The sequence below is a fragment of the Phaseolus vulgaris genome, chromosome 3 (genome assembly GCF_051622355.1).
Source record: "Phaseolus vulgaris cultivar YP4 chromosome 3, ASM5162235v1, whole genome shotgun sequence".
Lineage (NCBI taxonomy): Eukaryota > Viridiplantae > Streptophyta > Magnoliopsida > Fabales > Fabaceae > Phaseolus > Phaseolus vulgaris.
In genome coordinates this window covers 40,774,651-40,793,701 of record NC_143500.1, presented here as the reverse complement: position 1 = coordinate 40,793,701, position 19,051 = coordinate 40,774,651, and the positions used below count along the sequence as shown (strand labels likewise).

At 28.5% G+C, this 19,051-nt stretch overlaps 1 protein-coding gene and 1 long non-coding RNA gene across 2 annotated transcripts; both read left to right on the top strand.

Moving 5' to 3' along the window:
- Positions 1-3,657: 3,657 nt before the first annotated feature.
- LOC137805921 (uncharacterized) lies at positions 3,658-5,243 on the top strand. Its single transcript, XR_011080278.2, has 2 exons — positions 3,658-4,517; positions 4,715-5,243. It is a non-coding gene; the product is annotated as an uncharacterized LOC137805921 (long non-coding RNA).
- An 8,530-nt stretch (positions 5,244-13,773) lies between these two features.
- On the top strand, positions 13,774-14,960 carry LOC137805920 (uncharacterized). Its single transcript, XM_090300149.1, has 3 exons — positions 13,774-13,794; positions 14,117-14,339; positions 14,518-14,960. Exons 1-3 carry the CDS (start codon positions 13,774-13,776, stop codon positions 14,835-14,837), a joined length of 564 nt encoding a protein of 187 aa, XP_090156275.1. The 3' UTR covers positions 14,838-14,960.
- Positions 14,961-19,051: the final 4,091 nt, after the last annotated feature.

The window sequence follows — 19,051 nt, the reverse complement described above, 5'->3', positions numbered from 1 at the left end:
TAAAGGGTTGTCAAGAGACTTAAGAAGAGAGATTAACATAGTGGTAGAGGTATGGGTAAAATCAGTGAAAATTTGATGGAGCCAAAATCATATTATATTAGTAGAAGGATAATAAAAAAAATGTGAAATGGTTTCCTCATGACTCCTACAAAGAGTACACATGGAGCACAAAGAAACCCCACTTTTTTTAACAACAATATCATTAGGAAATCTTCCAAAAAAAAAGTTTCCAATAACTAAAGATTTAGAAGGAGGGATAAAATTACTCAAAACTAAAGGACCCCAATCACAAGAAGAAGGAAGAGGAGTGAAAAAAACTAGCATTTTTTTTATTGAACACACATTTTTTCTCCAACATCCAATTAAGGAAATTAGGATCATGAGTAAGCACAAGATCACCATATCTTGATCAATACCTGGTAACCTATAAAGCTCTGAAGACAAAGTCCAAGAAGTACCATCCTAAGCATTAGCCAATTTAGAGGAAAGCCTGATCCTATCATGGTAATGAACTCCTGCAGTAAAAGAAATACATCTAGAAGAGTATCATAAGTCATTCCAACAAATAATTTGATTACCTCTCCTAATAGATAAAAAAAAAACATTTTCCAAGACAAAATTATAGAAATCATTAATTTCTGACCAAATAGAGAGAAAGTGAGAAGTATGGATTTTATGATATTTAGATTTCTTAAACCTGGATCTCATTAAAGCCTAATACTATATTTATTAATTAAAAATATTCGTTAATTATCAATGTTCTGGTATGGGCAAGACTGAAGATTCGGTCACTCTGACCGTGACTCGGATTTGTTGATCGAGACCGAAGAAACCTGGTCGAGACCATGAAACTTGGTCGAGATGAGGGAAATCACCACGGTCGGCTTAGCTGGCCGACCCATAAATCCATTAACATGCAAATCAAGGTCAGTGAAGCTAATCCGTCATTAAGGATTAGGTAATACACCCAAGTGAGATTCATTCCACTAATCGGGCCCAATAAGGTAAGCCTATTAAAATAATATAAATAACACACATCTCAAGGAGAAAGGTACGCCATTTATTATGGTGCACCTACCCGAATACTGATCACCCGCTTTACTGACTTGAGTGTAGGAGTGCCTTACGCAGGTACCGAGAGCTGAAGGAGAAGCACAAAGATGAGAAGGACCTCAGTCAAGCACCCAGCAACCTGCCCGACCGAAGGATAAAGACCAAGATTTCAATTGTTCTATAGGTCTCATCTCCTTAGCAGAAACAATTAAAATACTAATAAAAATAATAATACTTTATATTTTCAATTAGAAAATATTTCTATTGTAATTTTAATGTTTTAGAGAATTATTAAAAAACTATATTTTGATTAAAATTTAATTTTAAATTAATATTTAAATATGGTTGTATTATTCAGAATGCATATTGAATATATATTAAAATAATAATTTTAATAAACTTATAACATTAAGTTGAAATTTATTATATATATATATAATCTTTAATGAAAATGATATTTTTAGAGTGTGGATATCTTATTAGGAAAAAAAATTAATATGATTTTTTAGGAGAGATTTAATTGCACTCATCATCTAGTTCTAATCAATTTCAACAATAAATTTAAAATTAAATGAAAATTTAAAATTAAGAACAAATACTGGTAACTGTGGCATCGTTTTTTTTCTCTCATTCAAAGCAAACATAATGGTTCATAATTACAGTAGTGACTAATAATTATGAAGAGTAGATGGATTATAGACGGTTCTAAATTTGGTCCCTGAAACTCATAATACTTAATATATTTAATTCACAGATTCATAGGCTTATTAAATTTAGTTTCATGTGCATGTATTTGCGGTGACAACTTGATTTTTATTTTAGAAGATTTATATTTGGATATATTTTCACTATAAACACGAGTAACATGATAATTTAGTTTAATAAATTTTAACTAAAAAGTAAAAATAACAACAGATCTTCTTATAACAATATACAGTGATTAAAAAACTGCAGAAAAACAACAGGGAACAATTTTTATCAGTAAATTTGTTTAATTTTGTGGCAGTTAGTAAAAAACCACTAACCTTTTTTTCATTAATAATCTAAGCATGAAATTATTAAAAAAAACAGTTTTATTACTATCAGATGAAAATTTACCACATATATCATATATAAAAAAATACATTAGATTAAATTTAATAAATGCTATAAATGCATGTTTAGACTATATAATGCAGTTTACAGATTTAATTATACTATATAATACACTCTCAGTTCATACATGAACTACTTTTTCATAAATGTATTAATCAGTAAAATGTTTTTATGCACTTAAATATACTTTTGATTCATGCTTTCATAAATATGTAATTTTGATATTTGTAAAAAAATAATTATACATTTTAAATCTTTAAAATTAAGTAATTTTAATAAATTATTAGCATACCATTTAATTGCTAACAAAAGGTACTTATTAAGTAATAATAAAATTAATTACATTTATATAAGGTAAATTAATAAAATTTCTGATAGATAAATTAATATTTTTTATTAACAATTAATGATATATTAATATGAAAACCAAAATCTTTAATTTCCTAATAATTTTATATTCGCATAATTGTTAGATATCATATTTTATAAGTCAGTGGACTTAGTTTAACCGATAATAACTACATAACTCTTATCTGTACGGTTTATGTTGAATCCACGTGTTATCTAATTCGAAACATGCTATTAAATTAATTACTAGATAAAAATCATGTTATTTGTTATAATGAAAAGCATATCCACATTTAGTTTCCACTTTCTTCTAAACCTAATTATGCTTCTATGGCTATAAACAATGAATTAATTTATTTTAATTTCATTTTCTCTTTATTTATTCAGTTGCATGTTTACCTTTTGTACCTGCAATAACTATCTCTCACTCTCTGGCACTTGAAATCCTATAATTGTGGTATGATTGTCATTTTCGAAGAACATGTTTTTCAAAAGGAAAGAAGCAGATTGATCTAGAAAGGGTACCCACAGGATTGTGATTTGCAGGAAAAAGTTAATGAGATTAATTCCACACATAATAATAGTAGTTAAGAATTTTGCATTACCACTTTATCACAATTATATTCTGAACCCTTCGTTAATGATAATGCTAATATATTAAAACACTTTTGTTAGGAACAATAGATATTCCACACGTTATGCTCCTCCCAAACATGTGTACTCGAATTGACGCCACCAACTTGACGTTCAAAATCAAATTAAAATATCTCCCAAATGCTATGCCAAAGCCATTTAAAACATGCTAAGTGTATTTTTAATCAAACGGTTGTTAATTAATTAACAAAGAAACATCTTCCACGCAAGTTTACGATATCTTAGTATAATCGAAGAGATAAAAACCACATCGTATTGTTGTAAAAAAACATTTTCACATAAGACTGGTTTTATTAATTTGGTCCGAGAAAAAGTAAACGGTGGAAGTGAATGATATCTTTAGTTGCAGTTGGGGAATTTTTTCATTATCGCGTTATAAAATAATGAGTAGATGATGGCACTTTGCGTTGCTTAGGTGCTGGCACGAAATTCGGGGATAAGATTTGGTTTTGAGAGAACCAACCACAGACTTTGCGTCAGAAAACTGCTTCTTCCAAAACAATTTATTTATGAAAAATGAGATGAATAGTAATTATTATTTATTTTGAAATTGTGAAAGGGTTATCGGTTGTCTGTATGTTGCAAATTGAGTGGGTAGTGAGGATTTTGAAGAATACGTGTGGACATGGTGCATTCCCCCTTGAAAGGTTCTTGAGTTTTTTTGGGTATGTAACCCTTATCTACTCAGAATGATTCCATTCATTCATGCTAGTTACTTGTTTTTATTGATCACATCAAAATCAAAACATGTCACTACGCCTTCAATGCAATTTTTGAGACAATTCTTACACAATTCAATTCCCATTTTGATTATGAATGGTTCGTTTGGATTAACTTTGGAGTGTAAATTCATGTGTGAAAATGACCTGAGTTGGATTGGATTAGGCTTATACAAATTCAATTCAAAGATGATTCAAGAGATCACTGTAGTCAACGTTTGACAAATGAAAAAACAAAGAAATATGTTGTTTTGGTATATGGTTCGTGTAAGAAAAGGCAACTTTATGTGCACACTATTAGCGGTAGTGGTAATCTTGAATGTGTCAGAGTTCTCGCATATTTTGAAGATAAACCCAGTAAATTATTATATGGTATGGAAATTGATTACGATAGGTAGTTCTAGAAGATTCGTTGTGCAAATTATTGAGGAATGGTGATATGGTGATAAAATCCAGAGTGTTAAGAGCGTAATGAAAACTGTTTTGTTGTACAAGTTGAGATTGAGAAACGCCTGGCACAGGGAAATTGCTTTCAATCTGTGATCATAATTGTGGAAAATTGGATATTCTCTTTTGTACCTTTTGGATCCTTCCTTTGGACCCTACTTCTTCAAAGCATATTTTGGATCATCACTCCTCCTATGCTGTGTAAGGCTATTCAGTTTCTAGGGTTTACCCTTTTTTCTTCCTTCCTTCCTTCCCTTCTCTTTGTCACTTCTTTACATTAAATTACCAGATCTTACCCATTCTGTGTTTTATATTTTCATTTAGTTACATTAGCTTTTATTATTATAATCATCATCATTAGGTATATAACCTCATATGACTATTTTCTTCCTTTTTAGGATATGAAAAAATCATTCAAAATTTTCCGCCACTTTTCAATCTCTTCTTAGGGTGACTGCCAAGAAGCTTTGGTGTAGACTTAAATTTGATACTGAACTGTTTTTCATAGATACTGAAAGTGGAGGGTTGTGTTTTTCTATGGGCCTGTAGTATACCAAATAAACATTGAGATTTGGTCTGGACTGGTGAGAAGAGAATTTTGCTATTAAATAGGGCTTTTTATACTGCACCCCATGATTACTAACTACAACCCATACTATAAGCAAAAATATTATAATACCCTCCTTTATTGCATAACCATTGGATTGAGAAGAAGATTTGAGAAAGTGAATTTGGAGTGATTTTAGAGGAAAGTGTAAAGAAAGTGAGGTTGTTTGGATTATGGTATATCAAAGTGAATTTGTGAAGAAAGTTTATTGAAGTTTGTGAGTGATATGATGGTTGTAAAGAGAATTTTATTTTGTTTAAATGTGTAAAATAGAAGTTTATAAATTTATCTTTTTCTTAAAAAATATTTAAATAATAAAATATGTGACTTTTTTTTATAAACTTTAGTTAATTAAAATTTTATAAATATATATAAAAATATTTTCATAAAATCAAACCAAATTAGAATTTTATAAATATATATAAAAATATTTCATAATGCTGTTATTATATAAATTATCTTTTATTATAAATAATTATATTTATTATTATTATAACTAATTATTATTATTATTAAATAAGTTTATAACATCAAAAATAATATTAATAATTAACACTTTCTATGTGATTTTCTTCGTATCTTCAGGTTTTCTTGGCTGATAAATGTCTGGTAAACAATAAAAACAAACGAGAATAATCTATGCATTTCTTTCTTCGTGTAGAGTGAATAAGAAAGAAACAAACCATAGGAGGAAGAAAAAGAAGGTAGAAATAAAAGAGCAATTTTAATCCTTTAACTTTTGTAACACTGTCTCAAACATTCATAATTAATTATATTAATATTTTTATATTCTTTTTTTTTTTGTTATAACCGATTAAGGAAAATTTAATGGTAAAATAACTGTTATTGCAAAGATAGTGCCGTTCCAGAGGAATCAAACACAGCATTATAATCTTTATAGTTAAGGACCAATTTTGCTTAATATACAATTTATTGGATATAGTTAACTTTGAAGTAGTAAAGGAGGAAATAAAATATTGTATTTTTTAAAAGTTTTTGAAAGTAGGATAATATTATTTTATGGAAAGCATTGCTAGATTTTTATCTTAATTTGATTATTACAAACTTAATTTTAAATTTATAAAATTATACAAATAAGTGTTTTATTTTTTTAAATAAATTAATATTTGATTAAAAAATTAATATGATTAAATAAATGATCAAATTTAAATGAAATGCTAGCCTGTTATTTGATAAAACTTAAAATATAATTAATATAAGGATAAAGTTATAGCTATTATATGATAGCAACGAAGGACCAAAAACTTTTTTATATATTTAAATGCAAAATATATTGTAATTTTTTTATTCTTAACAGTAATATATAGCAAATGTTATCATATATATATATATATATTTTTTTTTTTATAAAGTTTTCGTGTTAGGCATCACTATGCAACTTGACATCTCAGCTAAGCTGACACCTCAAATAACAACAATCATATGCCATCACATGAAAAAAAAAATTATTAAAAAGAAAGAAAAAAGAAAGAAAATACAAAAATATGGGGGGACGAGACCAAAACCCATATGTTAACACAAACGATATATAGGTAGATTATACCTATTCATAAAGAATGAACATACTAGCTGGGAGTCTATTATACCAATGAAATGATTCTCTATGAATAAATCATAAATTAGCCAACTTATCAACACACACATTCCCTTCACGAAAAATATGAGTTACCCTAAACCTGATTGTCCCACAAAAATTAAGACAAGTATTCCATCGATTCTGAAGCATCCACGGAACATTAGTCCTAGCAGTAAACGCAGCACAAACCAAGACAGAATCACTTTCAAGCCAGACATTAGTAAGCCCCATTTTTTGAGCTTCCTCCATAGCATGTATAACTTCATAAAACTCAGCAACCAAAGCAGTTTGAACTTCAAGAAACGCTGAAAAAACACCAATAAATTCTCCCATACTTCCACGAAAAATACCTCCACAAGTAGCAAGACCAGGATACCCCCTAGCAGCCCCATCAGTATTAATTTTGACCCAGCCTAGTGAAGGAAATTCCCATCTAATAGGAAGAGGACGAAGAACTTTACCACTACGAGTCTTAATACCGAAAAACTTAATCACGTTGAAGTCCAACATATCATTCTTCATTGAAGCTTTAGACGAATTTCCCACTAGACAAGTTAAATCTTTAATTATCGAAATAGCCTTAGAAACCCCAATCTTATCATGAAATCTAGCATAATTCCTCATACGCCATATCATCCATATAGAAAAGGTTATCACCGCAAGCTTAATCAATTTAACCAAAGGACTACCATCACTCTTAATAAAAGAAAGTAGATCATCCTTATTAGAGAAAAGAGAAGTAAGAAAAATTTGTTGAACCCAACTCCAAATATGCAATGTGTTAGAACATTCAAAAAATAGATGTTGAATAGATTCCTCTTGCTTTTCACAAAGCGAACACATAGAACATATATGCAAACCCTTATTCTGAATATGTTGATCTGTAGGAAGTCGCCCATGAAATTTTTTCCAGAGTACTAGAGTTTTGGAAGGCGGAATAGATGAAGACCAAATGAATTTACCCCAACCACCTGGAACTCCTGGTTCCAAGAAAAAAGTCCTAGCCGAGTTAAGAGTGAAACGACCAGACTCATTTAGAATCCAATTAGGAATATCCTGTTCCTCTCTAATTATGATATGATTAAAAAAATGAGGCATCTGCTGTAAAGATAAGGGAATATTCCAATCACAACTTGTCCAAAATTGAGAGACTGTATCCGGAATGCTAACACCATCAGATAACCCTGCAATATTCGCTAAAGAAGTAGTAGAGCACCATTTATCATTTAAGAAATTAATAAAAGAACCTGTACCAACAGTCCAAGAAGTATAGTCAAGTATGGTAGAATAAAATTGCTTAATTCCAGGCCAGAGAGAGGAAGATCTATAAACCGTTCTAAATTCATATTTTGATTTAAGAACCCTGGCTTTCAAGAGTAAAGACCAAGGTTGGTCGCTATAAGCAAAGTTCCAAGCAAGCTTAAGAAGATATGCATTATTTTCATGATGAAGATTAATAATATTCAAGCCTCCATCCTCAAGAGGTGAACAAATTTTCCCCCAATTAACGGTAGCAATACCTTTTTTCAAAATATCACCAGTCCAAATAAAATTCCGACACCACTGCTCAACTTGCTTAATAAGTGAAACAGGCCACTTATACATATTAAAACTATAAGCTAGAGATCCAGTAATCACCGTATTGACCAGCTGAATTCGACCCATCATGCTAAGAGATTTACCTTTCCAAGATGCTAGCTTCAATTTAACTTTATCAGCCAAAGGTTGAAGAAACCGACACTTTGAAGCACCAACAAAGATAGACACTCCTAAATAAATGAAAGGCAAACAACCATGACTACAGGAAAGAATATTTTGAATTTTGGTGACAAATCTTGGAGAATTATCCATGGTGAAGAAACTACTTTTAGAGTTATTAATATATTGACTAGAAAAATCACCATATGTTTTAAGAAAAGAACTCAAATTTCTAAGAGACTTAATATCCCCCCTACAAAAAATAAATATGTCATCAGCATACAAAATATGAGAGGGAGTGAGATAACCTTGCGGACTGACCATATTTAAAACCTTCTTATCATTCACAAGCTTAGAGAGACCTCTACTAAGAACTTCCTCTGCAAGACAAAAAAGTAAAGGAGACAATGGATCACCTTGTCTTACCCCTCGACTGCAAGGAAAAAAACCCACCAAACTACCACTTATTCTTATAGAAAGCATAGCTGAACGGAAAATTGTACTAATCCAACCGACAAAAGAGGGGTGAAAACCAAAGCGTTTTAAAACTAATAATAAGAACTTCCAACTCATAGTGTCAAAAGCTTTATGAATATCAACTTTGTAAGCCACATTACCTCCTTTAACCTTTTTAGAAAGCATGTTAATAGCTTCAGAAGCAATACCAATGCAATCCTGAATCTGTCTACCCTGCACAAATCCATATTGATTAGGAGAAATGATTCTAGCAGCCACAAGTGCAAGCCTATCCGCCAGTATCTTGGAAATAATCTTAAACTTGAAATTAGCAACAACAATTGGCCTATAATCTTTAATGGAATCAGCACCCTGAACCTTTGGAATAAGAGATACCACATTACGGTTCATTCCAGGGAGAACCCAGTTTTGTTTAAAAAACTGTTGAACATCATTGCAAACATCTGTCCCAATAATTTCTCAGCAAGAATGATAGAAAACACCACCAAAACCATCAGGTCCAGGAGAACTATTACCGTTAAGATTAAAAACAACATTTTTAATTTCAGAAAAATCTGGACATTTAGTCAACATCATATTCTCCTCATAGGAAACCATCGCAGGAATATAAGTACCAATAAAATCTTCCATATTATCAGTATCCAGAACATTAGAAATAGACTCAGCATAAAGATTTTTATAAAAGTCCAAAATATGATCCTCAATGATTTTAGGATCCTCCGTAACCTCATCATCAATCCGGAGACGATGAATCCCACTAGAATTATTTCTCCTTTTGACCACTGCATGGAAAAAAGCAGTATTTCGATCTTCATCCTTAAACCATAACATCCTAGCCTTTTCTTTCCAAAACAAATATTGACAGTGAAGAGCATGATCAAACTCCTCCTTAGCAATCTTTTCTTGACAGAGAAGTCCATCACTATCAGACAAACTAACAATCTCTAAGCTTTTTTGAATACCAAGAAGGATGCCCTGCTTAAGAAGAACTCCATTATAAACATTACTAAAAGAATTTTTATTTCAGTCTCGGAACTCAAGTTTCAACCTTTAATGTTATCATATATTTAGATACAAAATATATTGTAATTTTATGATTATGATTTGTTACACACAAAAGATTGTTATATTTTAGTTACAAAATATTGTGATTATGAAAATTAATTTTCTTTATAATTTTATAAAAGTAACCTAGGATACATGTGTAATACACACCTGTTACTCTATCTTCTTTCGCTCGTAGAATATGAATATTAAAATATTTTATCGTTTTATTATTACTATTTCATCAAAATAGTGAATTAGTACATAAAGTTTTTACAATATTAAAGAAATTTTATATTTTAAAAGTTGATGAAGAAGTATGTATCGATATGTATTTTATTTTATTTATATATTTCAGATATATAATAGATGCGTTATAAATCCCATTTTTTTTGTTTGTTTGTAATGAAGCTAATATGGTGTTCAATAAATGGAGACTAAGAACAATGGTAACTGTATTTGAGGAGCTAAATTTGTAAAAGAAGTAAATTAAGTAAAAGTTAATTTGGTGAAAATATGACATATTAAAACTAATAAAAAAGATGTTGAGAGAATAAACATGATTTTTTTTAAGAAGTAAGCGATTAAAAATATAGTTTATCCATCAGTATAAATGAATGTCATGTACAAAAATTAACCTGACTTCCACATTGTTAGTTAAGAGTGATAAGTAAATGCTCAAAACTAAAATATTAATTTTAGTTAAGAGTTAATTTTAGTTTATGAAATTTATTTTTTTTTGTTCTAAAAAATGTTTATATAGAAGCTCATCCAAAAAAATCCGAATTAATTTGTTCTAAGTTAATCTTAGCTTCAAAGGAATTCATATATTTTAAAATACTTGTGGAAAAACTTATTCATATAAATCCTAAGATAAAGATGAGCGTTTTGAAGAAGTTTATACGCAAAACTTTTTATTAATATTTTAAAGCTAATTTCAGTTTATGAGTTTTTTATTCTTTCCTTAAAATGTTCATATGAAAAAGGTTTTTAATAAGATAACAAAAGACTAGTTTATGTTGTGTAGCTTATCTTGATCACACTATCGAAACTAATTGCTCCCAAAAATACACAGAAGGCGTGAGGAGAAAGACAATATAAGTATTACCTAAAATTTCACAAAAAAAAGTGGGTGAAAAGAGTAAAAGGAGAGTTTGCAAGTAAGACTCTTTTATTCCTCCACCTCCATATTCAGAAATAGTTTACAGATAATCTGAAATATATTTTTAAAAAATGGTATTTTGGATTATATAATCCGAAAGTCTGGATTTGAGAGTAGCTTTTAGATTAGGTAATCCGGACACACATTTAAAAAAAAACTTTCAAATTATGTAATCTAGAAGCTAATATTATATTAGAAAAGACTTTCAGATTATGTAATCCGGAAACTAATCATGCATCTGAAAAACGGTTTCTGGATTATGTAATCTAAAAACTAATTACGAATTTTAAAAAAGACTTTCGGATTACATAATTTGAAATATTGCAGAGGGGCATTTTTGAAAATTCAAAAGTTTATTGAGGTGAAAGAAGAAAGGTGCAGGAAGAAACAGTGCACGTAGTAAGCCCTTTGTTGAGTTATAAATCATTTTTAGCACAATAAGATTTGGGCAATTTCTCCCTCCACCATATCAATTTCAGCATGCACCCAATCAGCTCTAGAAGATGACAAAAATATCCCTCCTAAATGATGAAAATAATCTTACACAAAAATAAAAAAAATTATTTTTAAAACTTTTATCTAAAATATTTTGGATTTCAATTTTCGGAACATATTTTTGAATTCTGAAATTTTTTTATCCAGAATGTATTTTTAGTTTTGTGTTCAGAATTTTTTTTCCAACATGTATTTTTTTTATTTCTCAATTATAATTATTATTTTGAATTTTTTAATTTGGAATAAGGATAGTTTTGAAAATTTTAAAAATTGATATGGTGGAGGTTAAAATTGATATGGTGCAGAAGGATAATTTTGAAAATTTAAAAAATTGATATGGTGGAGGTTAAAATTGATATGGTGCAGGAAGAATTTGCCTAAGATTTGGTCTCAAAGCCCAATCTCTATTGGGTCAATTCTTTCTGTACGTAGCATAGATTTTTTCTGCAACTTCAGAAACATAAAAATTTCTATTTTATCTTTTGCACAATGGAAGTTATTCTTTTTATAGATTATAATTCGGAAGTATTTTTTTTTGAAAAAAAACCTTTCCAATTACATAATCTAAAGGTCATTTTACTTTCAGAAATGGTTTAATATAATTTTTTTTAAAAGAAAAAATAACTTCTAATTTACACAATAGAAAGAATAAAATAGAAACTTTATATTTATGAGAGTAAAAAAAATGTATGGAGGAGGTGTAGGAATTCGCTTCTCTGTTGTTCTATCAGCACATCCAGCTTAAGTAATTTTCAATTTGTCACAGTTGAACATGCATGAGCTTTATCTTCCAAAGTTAAAGTTAAAGAGGGGGGAAAATAGGTTACTTAATATAGATAATTACACTTATACATAAATTCATTTAATTTATTTATACATTATATTATTAAAAAATACATACATCTTATTTTATGTATTATTCCTATTTTTTTATGTTGAATAATATTTTTTTATAAATTACAAATTTTGATAATAATTAATAGGCTGGATCACATTAAAGACAAGTTTATATGTAAGTTTTTTTTTATAAAAAAAAAGTAAATCAATTTTCAAATTTTGTAGAGACGTTAACACAAATTTCCCACATATTGCAACATGCTTGCTTAATTTTAAAGAGTAATTAAAGTTGGATTGATATGAACAGAACTAGAAAATGTGCACAAGGCACACTACCATTCATATAAGTGTAGAAAAAAACTATTACACCATAAACCAAAATTTTGTATATAAGAACTAATATTTGGACAAAGTTTTACGTTACATTTAAAATAAAATAAAGATTATTTATTTTGGGGTCATAGCCCCTTTGATATATAACGTAGCTTCATCCTCGTTTATCTCTCTTTTCATTGATTCAGAAATAAAGTTAGAAACTAGTCCACACACATGCACTTTCTATAAAAAAAAAACATTTTAAATCGTTCTTTTTTTTTCATCCCACACAAAACCTTTTATTTTGCTTTAACATCGTAAAACCACATATGCACTTCATAAACTTTAAACCCATCTATAATTGGTGAGGTCTTTTAAGCCATGAACTCCATTTAGATAATTTGCTTTTACTATTTTTACAAGATTAATAATTATTATGAAAAAAATAAAAACAGTTTTATGAGTCTAGCCAGACTCAAAGGGATTAACATCCTTATTCGTGTTCTTCTTCTATGGGTATGTTTTTTTTTCATTCCTTCCTTTTTCCTTTTCTTTTTTCTTTTTTGTTTTGAATTGTTGCTAGCATAGTATTGTAATGTAATGTATTGTGAAATTGAAGTGGAAAAATCAAAATTCTTTTATTTTCTTTGCTTGTTTTTGGAGTTTCTTGAAAAGGTTCCTTTGATGAACACCTGAGAAAATGTGATGTATCTGCTAAGCTTATTTTTAATGGAATTTCCATTTTTACTATCTCATATTAATTTGTTGTCCTTGAAAAATAAACAAATAAGGAAAACTAATTAACTTGCATGGGCAATATGTTAACAATTGTTTTTAGCTAGTTTAAATTTTAGTTTTTTAAATTTCTTGATTTCTTTAGATGCATTTAATTTAAAGGATGTTATATGGTAATTGTTCTTCATTTCAAAAATAATTTTTTCTTTAAATCTTAAAAGAATGAATGCAAGACAGAAAAAAGATCAATGAGTTTATTTTGCTATTTTTTTCTTCTCTTGGATTTTTTTTTTCCACTTTTTTGAACAAATGTTATGTTTTACTTCTTCCTTGTAAACTGCATTAGAAAATTATCTCTTTATATATTTTTTTCCTTCTTGAATTTGTGTGTGTTAGTTTGTAATCCTTGATGTATGTAAGAGTACTAACGATTGTTGTTGTCACTTTTTTAAAGCCAATATTATAAAAATAGCTTGATGCATTTTCCAACATGGAGCTATTGTCAAATGAGGTAATATGTTATTCCCATTCCTTTAATTATAAATTAATATTTCGAAAAAACTCCACGAACATACTTCCTTCATTAATTTCTTTTATCTCGTTTTACATAATTGATAATATATATATGTTCTCTAGCACATTTTTAAAATAAACGCATTTTATTATTGATTGGTTCAATTAGTTTAAAAATCACAGGTTTTTTAGGTTTCACGTTTTATTCTATAAGTTGTGTTTATGATTAATATTATTAGAGAATGTGTTTGACGAAATGTGTTAAAAAGTATGTGATTAAAAATCTTATTTGTTCACTGTCTTTTTGTTTTTTTCAAAAGCCTTCACATTCAGATGATCATGGCTTACTCCATTTGCCACCTGCATTGGATATAGCAGATAGATCGGTGAAGCTACTTAATACCCATCCAACAATGACAAATCATCATCATGGTCTTGGTCGTTCAATATTTTTGAAACAAACACGACATTATTATGGGCATCAATATTTTCGACGTAACTCTACCAACAATCATGCGAATGCATCGTCTTCACGTGGCAAGGGTATTTCTTCACATTCTAAACAACATGCAAATGTCTGTTTAATGATTATTTTTAAGATGCACAAAGTTAATAATAACATTCTTAGTATTGTTAAGGTTAGTTAAAAACAGTGTTTTTATGATTCATTCTGTATTTGCACTTTAGAAAATTGATTATTCAAGCTTTTTTTTTTCTTCAGAATATAGAGAGAAAGTGTTTTCAAGGCCAGAGAGAATTCCATCAAGCTCCTTGGGGATGGATGAAACATCATCAAATAAAACAGAGATGGTTTGTGGAATCTGTGAGAAACTTCTAAGTCAAAAAATAAATTTTTTGGGGAATTCAATCTCTTCTAGTGAGCTTTCAGTTGTGGCAGTTTTAGTATGTGGTCATGTTTACCATGCAAACTGTTTGGAGCAAAGAACTAGATTTGAAGATCTACGTGATCCACCATGCCCCCTGTGTGCAGGTTTACTCTTACAAGACCATGACAATAATAGTTCCAACAAGATCATATGATGTTACAACTTTATGTCGATGACACTGTTTATGGAACATATATATAACAAAATGTAAGATGAGTCATTTTGTTGTTAAGTGAATTATGGTGTAGCTTGTAAACTAATTCTTAGAATTTGTCAATTAAGAGTAGTATGTGTGATTTCTTTTAAAATTCTTTTGTTTCAAAAAGAATACACAGTATATATACAAGAACTTAATACTTTTACGATTTGAGTCACGATGTAGAAATTGTAAATATTCTAGAAATTTGAACATATAATGGATGAAACACTTCTTTGATTTCCCTTATTCACGCCACCTGGTAAAGTTTTTTTAAAGTGTATTTTGAAAAACTGTCTAAAAGGAAAAAGATATCCTTAAATTAAAATTAACTTATGGATATTAAAAAATAAAAATAAAGAGTTTCTACAAAATAACATACACATAAATTAATTTTAATTAACTTATAGAAATAATTCTTTAATTTTTTTATGAAAAATTATATGAAAAAATTTATGATGTATTTTCAATGAATAAGTGTTCTGACCAAATTGTGATTTACTCAACCTCGCCCAACACTCAATTCTTTTCTCTAAACTCTTTCCTGTTTACACTCTGCCTTCTCCAAAGTGTCGTCCCATTCTCCTCTGTTTTCATTCCCTTTTATCCTCTCCTCTGGCGTCCCTTGGATCCTACATGTTCTCGTCGAGGACTTCACGTTCTCTTCCACATTTCTCACTTCCTCTCTTGAAGTATCTTTATGCTATCCTGATACAGTTCATGATCTAACTTTGACTGGTCAGCCCGACGTAGCCTGTCAAGTCAGCAATCGAACCCTAATCCTTTAGTTGACCCTTAAGGTCGGTAATTAATCCAACTTGACCGAAGGAAGTTTTAAAATATCTTTAAAAAAATATATAATAAAGAAATTTGTAGAAATTTAAAAGATTTTATAATATGCTCTAGTTAATTTAAAGCAAGTAATAATACTTAAAAAAGACAAATAATCCCTTAATGAATTGATATCTCAATGTTTGGAAGAGGAAAAAATGTTTGAAGGAACCAGAGTGAAAATGGTTACATTATTTTACTTTAAGGTTGAGTAAAAAATTTCAAATAGTGAAACTTCATGATTATTCAAATTCATATTACTATATGTTTATTTAAATGAATTTATTTTAAATTCAAATTTATACTTTTTAGATTTTAAATTGTATTCATTTAATCAGATTTGGATTCAACATAAATTGAATAGTTTTTTGAATTTTGAAAATCTAACTTTTAAGTTATTTTAAGTTATAAAATGTTAGGTCGGGTTAGACCTAAGTAAAATAGTTTAAGTCAAGTTGATCAAGTCTTTAAGTTATGTCGGATCAAATCCAGATATAACTAAATCGGTCTAAACTTAGATCGAGTCAAGTTGAGTTGATCCACTTCGAGTCGAGATTTAGATTAAGTCAAGTCAATTCGGATCCAAATGAAGACAAATCAAGTTAAGTGTGGTCAAGTCAAATTGGACCCATGTTGGATCAAAATATTGAGCCTACATTGAGTTAGAGTCATTTCAAATTGAATTAGTTTGATGCTCCATTAAGTGATTAGCTCGATCTGATATCACATTTAATCTAGTTAACAAAATAAATTTAATTTAAATTTAATTCAATTTAAATTTAATTCATTTAGATTAATCCCACCTCGAATTTAATCTAATTGGCAAAATATATTTCATTTACATTTAATGTAGTTTAAATGGAATAGAAAAAAAGTTCAAATCAATTTGATTTAATTAAAATAAATCTAAATTTTAGATCCAATCAGAATTTTGAAAAATCTAATCACCCATACTTTTCTTGAAGCATGAAAACAATAAAGTACTTATTATTTTATTACATCACAGAGATTACATTCTTATCTCATCTTTTTGTATCAATCAATCTTTCTAAAATGAGAAAACAAAATATGTTAGTATCATATCCTACATTCATTCAATATTTCAACACAATATCTACATTCATTCCAGACAGTAACAACTAATGAAAACTCACGAAGAAGAAAGGATAAGAGAAAAAAAAATCATAAAGAAGGAAAAATAAGCTAAAATCTTCACATCTTCTCATAATTTATTTTTGTCAAATTGACCGATGAATCTACATTGTTATTTTAACTATTAGTGATTAATAAAAGATTTCGAGTGTATTTTGTATGCTTGTACATTTTTTTCCCCATACCCTGTAAATCCATGTATCATTCTCTCAATAATTTGACATAATACATTTTAGTGTTTATTTAATATTTTATATAAATTAAATTAAAATATATCCAGTAATATTTGTAGATTAATTTCTAACAGTTCCACTCGTGCAACTTGATATATAACTAGCAATTATCAAACCCAATACAATAATAATGGTCACCTTTAAATGCTGCTTTTGCTAATTTTTATGTATCAATTTAAATTATCTAAACCTAATCAATTATTATTAATTTTCTCTTCCTTTTTTCATTTCAAACAACCTTAAAATAAGGACGAAGGTTTTCATTAAGGTGAAAAGGAAGGTAATAGCAAAATATTCAATCTAAATCTAAATAAATGAATTGAATTTAAAATTCATATCCATTTTAATTACATATATAATTTTTTTAAATTTATTTAAAGTAAATTAAATTTATATTAAATTCATTTTATTAATTAGATTAAATTTATTTTATTAATTATATTAAATCTATTTTGATATAAATACAAACTAATTTAATTTAAACTGAACCTAAATCAATTTAACATGAACGCGAACCAACTCCGTTCAAGATCCAGTTCAGCTCGACGGGTCCGGAGCGAAGAGGTATTAAATAGTACAGCGATTGATTGGTCATGGGAATTGCTTCCAAACATGAATGAGTGTATCACGTCGACTTTTTTGCTTTCATAAAGCAATCACAGGCTGGAAGCCAACGCGGCGTTTGCGAGCAAAAAATCATTATACATTATAATAATTTAATTGTTCTTTTTTAATTTAATATGTATTATTGTTGATTACATTAATCAGTTGAAAAAAATACATGTTTATAATATAATTATAGTAATTAACTAAACATTTTTATCCTCTTTATGTGATGACAATTAATGCTTAATACTGTGTATTTGTTTTTAGTAGTTGAAGTGCACTCATGGTCAAATCACTCCACTAAAGAGTTAGGGGAACCAATTCTGTCAAACCTAAAATAGATTCTCCACTACTATCAGTGTTTTTTTGGGAATTTATAAATTATAATAACATTTGCACTACAATTTTAGCAGAATCCATGGCATATTCCCTGCAACTTTAAATTTCAAAAGTTTAAGGATTTTTTCTTTTACTTATATTGTTAGTTAAATTTGATTGTAATTCTTGTAATTTTAAATTAAGGAATTAATGATCAAATTTAAAGAAATGCGTAAATTTAATATTTCTCTCAGATTTACGAATAGAACAAATTGTACTACATATTAATTTTATGACATTCTCATTAATTTTATCTAAATAATATATATTTATCTTATCTAAATAATATATTTAGATAATATATCATGTAGTTAATGTATATATAATAAATAAGATAAGAAGATTTTCCAAATTTCTGTATTAATTTCTTAGTTTTTTTTCTCTAGAGATTTATCATTTGTAGTTTCTTCTTTTGTGTAACACACATTATTATCACATATTATAAAAATAATCACAAACAAAAACAAAAATAAAAAAATTAGGATAAACTAATACCTTTAAAACATTCAATATAATTATATAGATGGTAAACATTCAACAATCATCTCATGTCTCATAATTTACACTAGAACATATTAATCAACGATCAAATGTCTATTACAAATTCCCACATTCATGTCAGAAATTCATTAACATACAACAATAGACACTTGAAACTCTTGAAAAACTCTTGTGTTGAAATTAGACTTAGAGATCTATGTCTCTCATACCACTAAATTATCCCCACAACAAAGTCTCAACATAAGGAAATACATCCTCATATGACATGGTAAATTCCTTATGACCTACTTGATGCAATTCTTGACACCTGAACATCTTTATCTATGTAATTTTAGTGTGTTAGGAGAGTTAGGATCATCTCTTAGTCCCAAAACCAATACACCCTCATAACATCTCAACATAAAACTTCCTCTCTAGGAATAATCATGTCTACATCATTACACAAGCTATATCACCACCAACCCATCAATG

Excerpts from the sequence above, each read along its gene's own strand:
- LOC137805920 (XM_090300149.1), top strand. The coding sequence starts at position 13,774 with ATGGAGCTATTGTCAAATGAG. Across the intron at positions 13,795-14,116 it reads TGGAGCTATTGTCAAATGAG|CCTTCACATTCAGATGATCA; the intron begins GTAATATGTTAT and ends TTTTTTCAAAAG. Across the intron at positions 14,340-14,517 it reads ATCGTCTTCACGTGGCAAGG|AATATAGAGAGAAAGTGTTT; the intron begins GTATTTCTTCAC and ends TTTTTTCTTCAG.